Genomic DNA, 11,473 nt, shown 5'->3' with positions numbered 1-11,473 from the left:
GACGAGGACAGTTTTTCGGATCCGGTAGTTTGCGAGGCAGTGCACATACTGGCTCTACGATCCACTCGAGGGATACTTACGTGACCGCCCATCTCTATGGCCCCTGCGCCGTGTATTGAATAGACTCGAGGATCACCTACGGTACTCGGCCATCTAGCGCCATTTTCTTCGATACGACTTGCAGCCATTGTAGCGTGTATCTGCGAACAATATAGCTTCCTGATTCGGATCAAGATTTTGGAATTCTTGATCGAGTTCCAGCCTGTTCCTGTTTGGATATAAAATTCAAGGCATTGATTGCTTTGGAGAAGGTGAGTACCTTTCCAATCTGCAATAGTTTATCCTCCGGGTCTACCGTGGTCCTTTTTTCTGCAGATCGACGCATTTTCGAACCACAACCGTTCTTTCGATCGCTTATTGCTGGTCAAGATGGCTGACAACCAGCGAATCAATCAGCTGACTGCAAGGAGAGCTACGATGATTGGCGCTCTGGGTCGGGCTGAGGCATTTCTGGTGGACTACAACGCTCAGCGGGACGAACCTCAGGTACTATTGAGGCTTGAGCATTTAAACAGCATTTGGGCTGCTCTGGAGGAAATTCAAACCGAGCTGGAAACTGAAGCGACAGATCAAGAAGGTAGGGCACAACATGATGCAGTCCGTGCTGATTTCGAACCCCGGCTTTTTACAATAAAGGCTTCATTAATTACTAAACTGCCTGCACTTCCTGGTAACGCTAGTAACCCCCGACCCCCGCATGCTACTTCCGCTCTCTCTGGCATTAAACTGCCTACTATTTCGCTTCCTGAGTTCGATGGCGACTATATGCAATGGCTGACCTTTCATGATACGTTCTTGGCTTTAATCCACAACAACGCTGATGTTCCACCTATTCAGAAGTTCCATTACTTGAGAGCAGCCGTCAAGGGGGAGGCTGCTCAATTGATCGAATCCATCGCAATTTGCTCCGCTAATTATATTCTTGCTTGGGAAGCTCTCGTGGGACGGTATTCCAACGAATATCTACTGAAGAAGCGACACCTTCAGGCACTCTTCGACATTCCACGCATGAAGAAGGAGACTGCAGCAACGCTTCACGGATTGGTAGATGAGTTCGAGAGACACACGAAGATTCTTCACCAGTTGGGAGAACCGACGGATGCCTGGAGCACCATCCTTGAGCATTTATTGTGCACGCGACTACACGATGACTCTCTGAAGGCCTGGGAGGACCACGCATCCACAACGAAGCACCCGAATTTTGCTTGCTTGATCGATTTTCTCCAGCGTAGAACCCGCGTGTTGGAATCGATCTCCGTTAATCACCATCAATCTACAAGTGCGACTAATGACGGTGCGTCCACCAGTCAGTTCCGGAGGCATTCCCAGTTTCGTTTGTCGTCCTGCGCATCCACCGCTAGCCCGTCGTTCAAGTGCCCCACGTGCAGCCAATCGCATTCTCTGGCAAGGTGTGGCAAGTTTAATAGTATGTCTGTGAATGATCGGCAGCAATTTGTAAATCTGAAGCGATTGTGCCACAATTGCCTGAGAGGAGATCACATGGTACGTCAATGCCCCTGTGATATGAATTGCAGAAAATGTAACCAGCGCCACCATACTCTTCTGCATACGGGCCAAACCGCCGGCCCAAAGAAGTTCAGCAACGACGCGACTTCTCGTTCAATTAATTCCATCGAGCCTGCTGTCAAGGCTACTTCGTCGTCTACTAACGTAATCTCCGAGCAAACCATTGTTGCTGCTGCTGAAGATGTTTCGATTGTTAGTGCTTCCCTTCAGCAACCTCGTGAAAACGTTTTCTTATTGACCGTCATCGTCAACGTCGTCGATGCTTATGGGCAGCATCACCCTGCACGCGCTTTACTGGACAGCGCATCGCAGCCAAATCTGATCACCAACCGCATGGCTCGTATTCTCCGCTTAAAGAAGCATCCCGTCAACGTTACTGTCCAAGCAGGCCCGTAGCCAGGATTTTGTTTCGGGAGGGGCTTAAAAAAATTTGCATAAAGCTTTTAATTCTGACAATTTGATATAGTCACTAGAAACTAAATTAAATTTTGAAAAGTTCATAATGAAATCAATTCCAAATCAAAGACAATCCTAAAAATATGTTCATTGTCACAAGAAAGGTTATAGTACTTACTCTCGTTACAACAAAGTATATTCCAGAGTTCACAGTATTTATGCGCTAACCGAATATGACAATGCTTGACGGTGCTGGAAAACACTAGGTGTTCCAAGCTACACCTTTAAAAGGCGTAGAAGATGCTAAACCGAAATGAGTAGAAAAATATCCATAGAATGTTCGAACGAAGAGAATGTCGAAATTCGTACAAAATCTTCTGATTTAGCAAGCGATTTGTAGATGCGCAGAGACGGTTCAACTTCTATTTTCTTTGTCTGGTGTTCTGCGAGTATTACCAGTTCCAAGGCATCATGCTAACACAATTTTTAGATATATTCTATTTAAATGAAACTATTTTCAAGACTAGCCTTGGTCGGGTAGATTAGAACCCCAGTTAGGAAGGATTTTTGGTAATCAATAGGATCAAAATATAAATTTAAATGATTAAATCAACTGAAGGAAACTGCCCACAATTTAATTGATTAAAGAAAATTGTCTACAAATCGAATGAAAACACTGATTACTAATATCTTCTAATTTTCCTTCAAATCGCCAGTCGCCGTGCATGTGTCGTTCACCGTGCAGTTTCAAAATCACGAAATTTAAAGAACTAGCTCCCTAAATCCATCGGAGAGATCCAGATCCCAAATCCTTTCGTTTCATCGTTTTATTGAAACATTCCAACTAAAGTTGAATCAAAATTTTAAATACACCGTAAGTTGATCATATAACGTGCACTGGTGCCAAACAAATGTCCTCAACTACTTATTCTCGTTTTGTTGGTAATAGTTTTATATTATTTCTAAATTGTGACGTATTTAGATAGGTATTTTTACGGTGACTATGAGGGCGGTTTTCATTTTGATAAAAAAAAACAGGATTTGAAGTCACGTCAAATCCACCTAAACGCACGGTAACTGGGGACTTGACGGTACGTGAAATTTGTTAAATGTATTACCAAAAGAACTAGAAGGTCTACCTTCTGATGTCGCAAAAAGCAGAAGCAAAAAAAATTGCTACGCTATAGCAGGCTACAGGCACCAGTGAATCAAGCTAGCTATTGTTCTATATCAGTGCACATACAAATTGTATCGTTGCCCCCGGCTGCGGAGTAAAATGAGTTTGCCAAATGAAGCAAAAGTGCCTGTGCTACGGGATAACACGAACAGTTAAGGAAGTGGAACAATTAGTTAAAGTGAAAATGGAGCTTAATCTCGCTGAAGTTACCTACATTCAGCTACATCACGTAAAAACTGTGTTTTGATCACGTTTAGAAGCTTAGCACAGGCCGAAAACTTTATTGCAAAGAACAACATGCAACACGAGGTCGAATTTAATAACACCAGAATCAAGATCCCCGTGCATATGGAAAACGACATGGTGGACGTGCGTATCCATGATTTGGCCCCGCGCACGAAGGAGGATTTCATCAAACAAATCATGTCGCAATATGGAGAAGTAGAATCTATTACGAATGACACCTGGAGAAATTTTTTCTCCGGCATTCCCAATGGCGTTCGTATTGTGAGAATGCGAGTGACTAAACCAATACCTTCTTACATGACTATCGAATGCAAATCACCGAAGGATGGCGTGACCTATAAGCAAACAACGCTAATTACATATCCCGGGCAGACCCCAACATGCCAATTCTGTAACTATACATCCTACTACGGAAAAACATGCGCCGAAGCAACTAGTCAAAACTCATCTACTACAGCCAACTCTAACAAGCAGCCACCGATACCTTCAGATAAACCTAAAACAACGATCCAATTACCCAATAATGCAGGTACAACGACCACGACAACCGCTCCCAAACCAACAACTAGCATCGCCAATAAAGAAGCAAATACCGATGAAGACGGATATACAACAGCGACCCATAAGAACAAGAAACAAATAAGAACCTCTGATCGTGAACAGGAAGAAAGCAGTACCGATGACGACATGGACGGGAACGATAACGCGAGAGAAGGCAGACTGAATGACCACCAAGCGGCCTCACCGCCAAGGAAAAAGATCTCAACACGCAGCAGCAAACTGCGTCAACAAGATCTGGCAGACCGACATTCTTAGAATTTTTTTATTTTTACTTATTGTAAAAAAAATTAAAAGACCCACGGATCAGTTGTGCTAACGCATTGAGCCGTTTCAAATAAAATTTTAGATTGAAAAAAAAGAAATATTATAAATATGAACAAGCTCAATAATTTCAGCATCTCTTTATTCCGACATATGGACGGGTATACATCGCACTTACTTCACCTCTGTCGAAGAGTAACGTAGGTGTAAGGCCAACTTTCTTTGATGATTTCTGTTGTTCTGTAGTTGAGTGCCCAGAAAATATAGAACAGCTGCTCTTGGGTCGATTTCAATTTATTTATTATTTTTTCTCTCTTTTTCTTCGTGATCTCTGCTCATCTCTCTCATTTTATTCCATAACGAACACAAATAAAACGAAAACATGAAATCGAAACATTAATCCCAATTTATTGACTGTAGACTCAACTAGTTACAACATTTTAGTCGCTCTCCGTGATAGGCTACTGATGTTTGTTCACTGTATCGTCACGTCGTTTTTAGACTTACATGGACATTAATTGGAAACCATCGAAAGAGACAGAAATGCTGCTGCTTACAACATTAAGTTTATTATGATTGATTGACTAATATGTGGTTTAGCATCTATTGACATCCGTTGAAAAGTAAGGATAAAATCACAACAGATAGTCCTACCGCTACTATGTACGTTTCTGTATGTGAACAACATTAGTAATATACGACGGTATACAATTCTTGGGTTAATGAACACCTCAGAAAAACCGCTGTTTTACCACTTTTTGGCTTGTTTATTTTTTGGCATTTTTCTTGCTTATTGTTCGATTGTTTAAAATATCACTACTTTGCGGACTAATAATGTTTAAATACGGACCGCATTCTCCGCATAAAATGAAATTGAGTGTCAACAGAAATACTATTGCATTAAAATGACGCGAAAACAAAAACTGTCTTCTCGACTATATTGTCATCAACTAACGGAAATGTTTTTGTCTAGCACGCTTGAGTGAGATGCCTGATGTTTCTACTAAGCGTACAGTGCACTAACCTATTACAGAAATTCAATCTGCTTATGCTTTAACTAACTTTATTCTGGCTAATAGGGTGATGAGCCTATTTGCGCCATGTTTCTATTATTACCCTACCCATTTGAAGCCGTTGGTTAGAGCAGTGTCTGCCATCTTTGTTCAACGCATTGAGTCAAATGGTAGCGCAACAATAGGGGCACTAGATTCGAGTTTTCATTGTGCTCAAACACGAGAATTTTACTGCTTTCAACGCATTTGTGTTTTTATATTGGTTCTTAACAACGAAGCAAAGCGGTTGATGTCAATTTTTACGCATTCCATTGATTGTAAGGCAAGAAATTACCGAATTAGTGAAGCACCTTGCTTAGTATGGTGAAAATAGGCTCATCACCCTATATAACATAATATCTGAGTTTTGTTAGACACAACCTCTAGCGATAAAGTTCTCATTTTGGGACAGTTTTTGAGCTCACTTTTCTATAAAACTTCTGCAATTTTATTATATATTTCGTTTATTTTATTCGGTTCAATGCATTAGCTAAATGAAGCCTTGTGTCTTCAATATATTTCCATGATGTGAACAATGAAAGTGATAAAACGTAAATGGTTGTCCTACAGATCTCGTGCGAACAACTAGCGATTGCATGTGGAGAACTATTTACTAGGCTGAGAAATATTTTTCCTAACCAACAGTGTCGCGGTGGTGTTCATTTCTATCTCGTACACTTCCTTATCATCATAGTGGTTACTGCCATGTCCATGTTCGCGAATTTCTGACGGGTCACGAGTGTCGACTTCCTCAATGATGGTGCCGACCGTTGATTTTGAGATACTAGACGCAGTTTTTGCCGTCAATATTATCCGAACAGCAGCCAAAATTTGGCAAATGTTTGTTTTTCAGGAAATGGTTTTGGAGACTATGTATATGCAAAGATATAATGTTTAAAATAATACTATCGCATTCAGTTTTTACGTGCAGGGTCAGGTTGGAGGAAATATGTCTGTTCACCTAGATTTTCACCACAAAAACACCATTTAATATACTTCCTAGATGTGTCCTTTATAATGAATACCAATTTTTCCAAATGTGACAGGAATCTTTTAATAGCCACGGTGCAAGTAAGTGGTATCAGATCTTGTAGCCGAGCATTGATTTTCTCATCGTCCATATATATGAGGATCAACCACATGTTACAAGTTGTTATGCAAAATGACTGGTTTCGCCTGGGCTAATTTGTTAAATGGCATCAGCACTGAACGCCTGACATGGTTAAACTCGTTAAAGGCGATGTTCGTAAGCATAACCTCCATAATCACCTTCAGCAAATATTTCACATCATTAATGTTGCTCCAGACAAATACGGAGGCTATTGACTTCAGGTCTTTTCGCATAAGATCGATCTTATGCGAAAAGACCTGAAGTCAATAGCCTCCGTATTTGGCTGGAGCACTACTTCTTGCTTCTGCGACTCAATAATTCGACAGATCCCCACAGCAAGAATTAAAGTAACAGTTTCGTTTGTCTTCCGACGAGTCACACAATATGAAGGGAACTGTTTTATCACACTCAGCATACTGAGTAGATATCCTGACCGCTGTCTTCGGTGGTTCGAAATAGCAATCTTCCTCACAATTCTCGCATTAATTTGTTGAAACCAAACAAGATACAATTTTTTTAAGAGTCACCGAAAAACATGTTGTTTCTTAAATTTATTTTTGAAAATTTTCGGGGGGGGCTTTAGCCCCCTAGCCCCCCCTCTGGCTACGTGCCTGTGTCCAAGGGGCCGGACAAGTATCGAAAGTCATTAGCGAATCTGTCTACGCCCAAGTCAGCTCAAGGAAGGAACCTTTCTCTTGTGGTGTTAGCTTCCTCGTAATGGATAAAGTGACGGCCAATCTTCCATCGCATAATGTCTCCATAGCCGAATGGAGAATCCCAAAGGATCTCTTTCTCGCGGATCCAACATTCCACAAGAGCCAGCCGATCGATATGGTGCTCGGAGCTAAGCATTTTTACTCCTTCTTCCCGAATGCCGCACGCATACAATTGCATGGCAATCTCCCACTCCTAGTTGACAGCGTTTTTGGGTGGATCGTTGCGGGTTCGGCTGATTCAATTCTTCCAACACAGAGAGTATCTTCCAGTCCCAGCAGTATCGTAACTGTATCGATGGTTTCCTTGGAAGAAAGTCTGGAGCGTTTTTGGAAAATGGAAGAACTGACAACCAAGGACAACTACTCCATCGAAGAGAGGCGTTGTGAAACCCTCTACCAAGCGACGGTCGCCAGAAACCCCGATGGACGATACATGGTTCGCCTTCCTCGAAAACCTGACTTTGACGATATGCTGGGCGAGTCTAAGGCAAGCGCATTGCGACGATTCGAATATTTGGAGCGACGCTTGGAACGAAACTCCGACCTAAAACTAGAGTACCACCGTTTCATGCAAGAATACCTCGACCTTGGCCATATGCAGCTGACCAAAACAACTGGCGCCGAAAGCTCCAAATCTTTTTACTTACCGCACCATCCTGTCATCAAAGAAGCGAGTTCCACGACGAAAGTTCGTGTTGTGTTCGATGGTTCGGCAAAAACATCTACCGGTTTCTCCCTCAACGATGCCCTCTGTGTTGGTCCAGTAGTTCAAGACGAGCTACTTACCACAATGCTACGGTTTCGCACGTACCCAATTGCTTTAGTCGGTGACATAGCGAAAATGTATCGACAAGTCCTCATGCACCCAGATGATGTTCCACTGCAGCGAATTTTCTGGCGATTTTCCCCCGACCAACCAGTGCAAGCCTTCGACTTACTTACCGTTACTTACGGGTTAGCTCCGTCATCATTTTTGGCAACTCGTACACTGCTACAGCTAGCTGACGATGAAGGTCAGTCCTATCCCCTCGGCAGCAGGGCTCTCCGGAAAGGCTTTTACGTCGACGATTTCATCAGTGGGGAGCAATCGATCGAAAAAGCCATCCGCCTACGCAAAGAAATCAGCGAATTACTTGGGAAGGGAGGATTTGTTCTTCGCAAGTGGACTTCCAATCGACTCGAAGTCCTACACGGATTAAACGCCGACCAAATCGGCACTCAATCCCCTCTGGAGTTCACCCCCCACGAAACGGTGAAAGCTCTGGGAATAATTTGGGAACCAGAAGGAGATTTTCTTCGATTCGATTCGCAAGTGCAACATGACGGCAAACCGCCCACCAAACGATCAATTTTATCGTCTATTGCCAAGCTATTTGACCCCATCGGCCTGATTGCGCCCGTTGTTGTGCGGGCCAAAATCATTATGCAGCAGTTGTGGCTACTACCAATTGAGTGGGATGATCCAGTTCCCAAAAATATTCGTGTCAACTGGGAAAAGTATCACAACGAATTGCCGAAAATTACCGCGCACAGAGTAAGTCGCTACGCATTTCTACCCTGTTCCACCATGCAATTGCATACCTTCGCCGACGCGTCCGAACTAGCCTACGGCGCGTGCACCTACGCCCGTTGCCAAGACGAACAAGGAAACATAAAAATCGAACTTCTTGCCGCCAAGTCCCGTGTTGCTCCGCTAAAACGACTGACTATCGCACGTCTGGAACTCTGCGCTGCAGTTTTGGCCGCTCATCTCCACGATCGAGTCAAACGAGCTCTCGATATTGACGTTTCTGCTTCCATTTTCTGGTCGGATTCTGCTATCGTTCTCCAATGGCTCCAATCATCTCCAAACACATGGCAAACCTTTGTGGGAAATAGAGTTTCGGAAGTGCAGCACTTCACTCGTGGCTGTCAGTGGAAGCACGTTGCTGGTATCGAGAATCCCGCCGATTTGGTGTCCCGGGGTATGTCGGTCGACGAGTTCCTGGCTAGCACGTTATGGAAGGAAGGACCGCATTGGCTTCTTCTGCCGGATCGAGAATGGACCAGCTCTAACCCGCCAAGTGTGGCCGAGGAAATGCTAGAAGTTCGACACATCGTAGCTACCGTACAGTCAGTTCCATCAGTCAATGCATTGTTTCTCCGTTGGTCGTCATACACCCGCCTACTACACGTTACAGGCTACTGCCTTCGCTTTCTGTTGAACGCCCACGCCAAGGCCAGAACTCAGCCTCCCCCCAACGCAGAACCTGTTGCGAAATCACTGTCTGTGGAAATACTTACCAAAGCCAAACTTACCCTGATTCGCCTTGCTCAACAAGATGCATTTAGTCCTGAAATAAAAGAGTTGGAAAGGGGGAAACCTATATCAAAACGCTCACATGTACGCCAAATGAGTCCGTTTCTAGACCAGGAGAAAGTGATGAGGGTCGGAGGCCGTCTTAAACTAGCACAGTTACCCTACCAAATGAAACATCCTGCCCTACTACCCAGCTTTCATCCCCTATCACGTTTAATTGCCATGAACTATCATGAAAAAATGCTTCACGCCGGTGGGCGACTGCTATTATCAGCCATGCGCGAAGAGTTTTGGCCACTGCACGGTCGTCGCCTAGCACGTAGCACTGTGCGTAAATGTTTCCGCTGCGCTCGCCTTAATCCAGTGCCTGCTCATCAACACATCGGGCAGCTACCCGTTCACCGAATTATTCCCAGCCGTCCATTCAGTATCGTTGGAGTCGATTACGCTGGCCCGCTGTACCTTAAGCCGATCCACAAACGCGCAGCATCTGCAAAGGCGTACATCTGTTTGTTCGTCTGTTTCGCCACCAAAGCGGTCCACATTGAGCTCGTCAGCGATCTGTCCACTCAGGCTTTCCTATGTGCGCTTCGTCGTTTTATCGCCAGACGTGGTCGCCCAGCACACATCCACTCAGACAATGGCAAAAACTTTGAAGGAGCTAAAAATGAATTACCGGAATTATTTGCCATGCTTCAAAACTCGGAAGTAAACGAACAGATCGCATCTACCTGTGCTGACGAAGGAATCACTTGGCACTTAGTTCCGCCAAAAGCGCCCCATTTCGGCGGGCTATGGGAAGCTGCCGTTAAAGTAGCTAAAAAGCATCTCCACCGCCAGCTCGGTCCGTCTCGACTGTCATTTGAGGATGTCAGCACTGTGCTCACTCAGATCGAAGCACTGATGAACTCCCGGCCGCTGCTTCCTATGTCGGACGATCCCGATGAATTAGCTGCACTAACACCTGCGCATTTTCTGATCGGAACCAGTATGCTAGCCTTGCCCGACCCAGACCATCGGAACATCCCTGTCAACCGACTGGATCACTACCAGAAGCTGCAACTGCACGTCCAAAAATTTTGGTGTCATTGGCGCACCGAATACCTCCAGGAGCTTCAGAAAGACACCGTGATGTACCAACGAAACGATAGTTTGCTTCCCGGTCGAATGGTTATTGTCGTCGATGAAATGCAGCAGCCAATACGTTGGCCGCTCGCCCGAATCCTGACCACTTCACCCGGCCCGGATGGAATGACACGTGTTGTAACGCTGCGTACTGCTCGGGGAATTATCACCCGCCCAATCACCAAAATTTGCCTGCTGTCTGATCCTGCTACTACTGCCAACGACGAAGAAGATGATCCGCTGGCCACCAACCAACATCCGGCCCAACGATCCGAGGTTCCTGAAAATGAAAATTGAAAAAAAAGAAATTGAATTTTGTATACTCACCTAGTTGATAAGTTGAAATTTTTTCTTGTGAATTTTGTTTATTTTGAAATGACATTTCAAGGGGGTGGCAATGTTTAGATTAACCGTACAAATTTAGCGATGTTACTAAAGGGAGCTGATAACGGTGTAGGTTTTACTTTGTAACCCCACTCGTATACGTTAGCCGTGTAGCATTGGCATTTTGCTTCCTATGCATTTCGTCACCTATACATAGATAGTAACAGCTGTAATAGGGAAAAATAAATTCAGTTGATTCCGACCGTCGAACTGTGAACACTACCTGCAAAATAAAAGAAAAGTGGTTAATAAAATTAGTACTTACCGTGTAGTTTTTCGTGGTTCCTGCCCTTCTTCAAAGTGCTGCTTGCTGTTCCATCTGCTGCGGTGTTCAGCTGCTGCTTGCTGCGTTGCTGTCCAAATCGGTGAGCTAAAAAAACCACAACGTAGGACACTTAGCGCGATCAGTATGATATACGCGTTGTTATTTTCCCATAGCGAATGGTTTTTGCAGTAAAATCGTCGCTCTCTCATTCCGTGCTTCAGAGAAGAGTGGAAGAAAATGATTTGTGCTCAGATTGATTTGCGATGATCGTTGCCCAGGGCGATGATGTGCGC

General features: G+C 44.2%; 2 protein-coding genes across 2 annotated transcripts; both read left to right on the top strand.

Annotated features, from left to right (window-relative positions):
- Positions 1–429: 429 nt before the first annotated feature.
- On the top strand, positions 430–1,983 carry LOC131688275 (uncharacterized). The gene has a single exon (XM_058972464.1). It carries the CDS (start codon positions 430–432, stop codon positions 1,981–1,983), a length of 1,554 nt encoding a protein of 517 aa, XP_058828447.1.
- A 5,125-nt stretch (positions 1,984–7,108) lies between these two features.
- Positions 7,109–10,828, top strand: LOC131688274 (uncharacterized). The gene has a single exon (XM_058972463.1). The coding sequence runs from the start codon at positions 7,109–7,111 to the stop codon at positions 10,826–10,828; it is 3,720 nt and encodes a 1,239-aa protein (XP_058828446.1).
- Positions 10,829–11,473: the final 645 nt, after the last annotated feature.

Source organism: Topomyia yanbarensis, chromosome 3 (assembly GCF_030247195.1).
Source record: "Topomyia yanbarensis strain Yona2022 chromosome 3, ASM3024719v1, whole genome shotgun sequence".
Classification (NCBI taxonomy): domain Eukaryota; kingdom Metazoa; phylum Arthropoda; class Insecta; order Diptera; family Culicidae; genus Topomyia; species Topomyia yanbarensis.
This window is presented reverse-complemented; position numbering and strand designations above follow the sequence as displayed.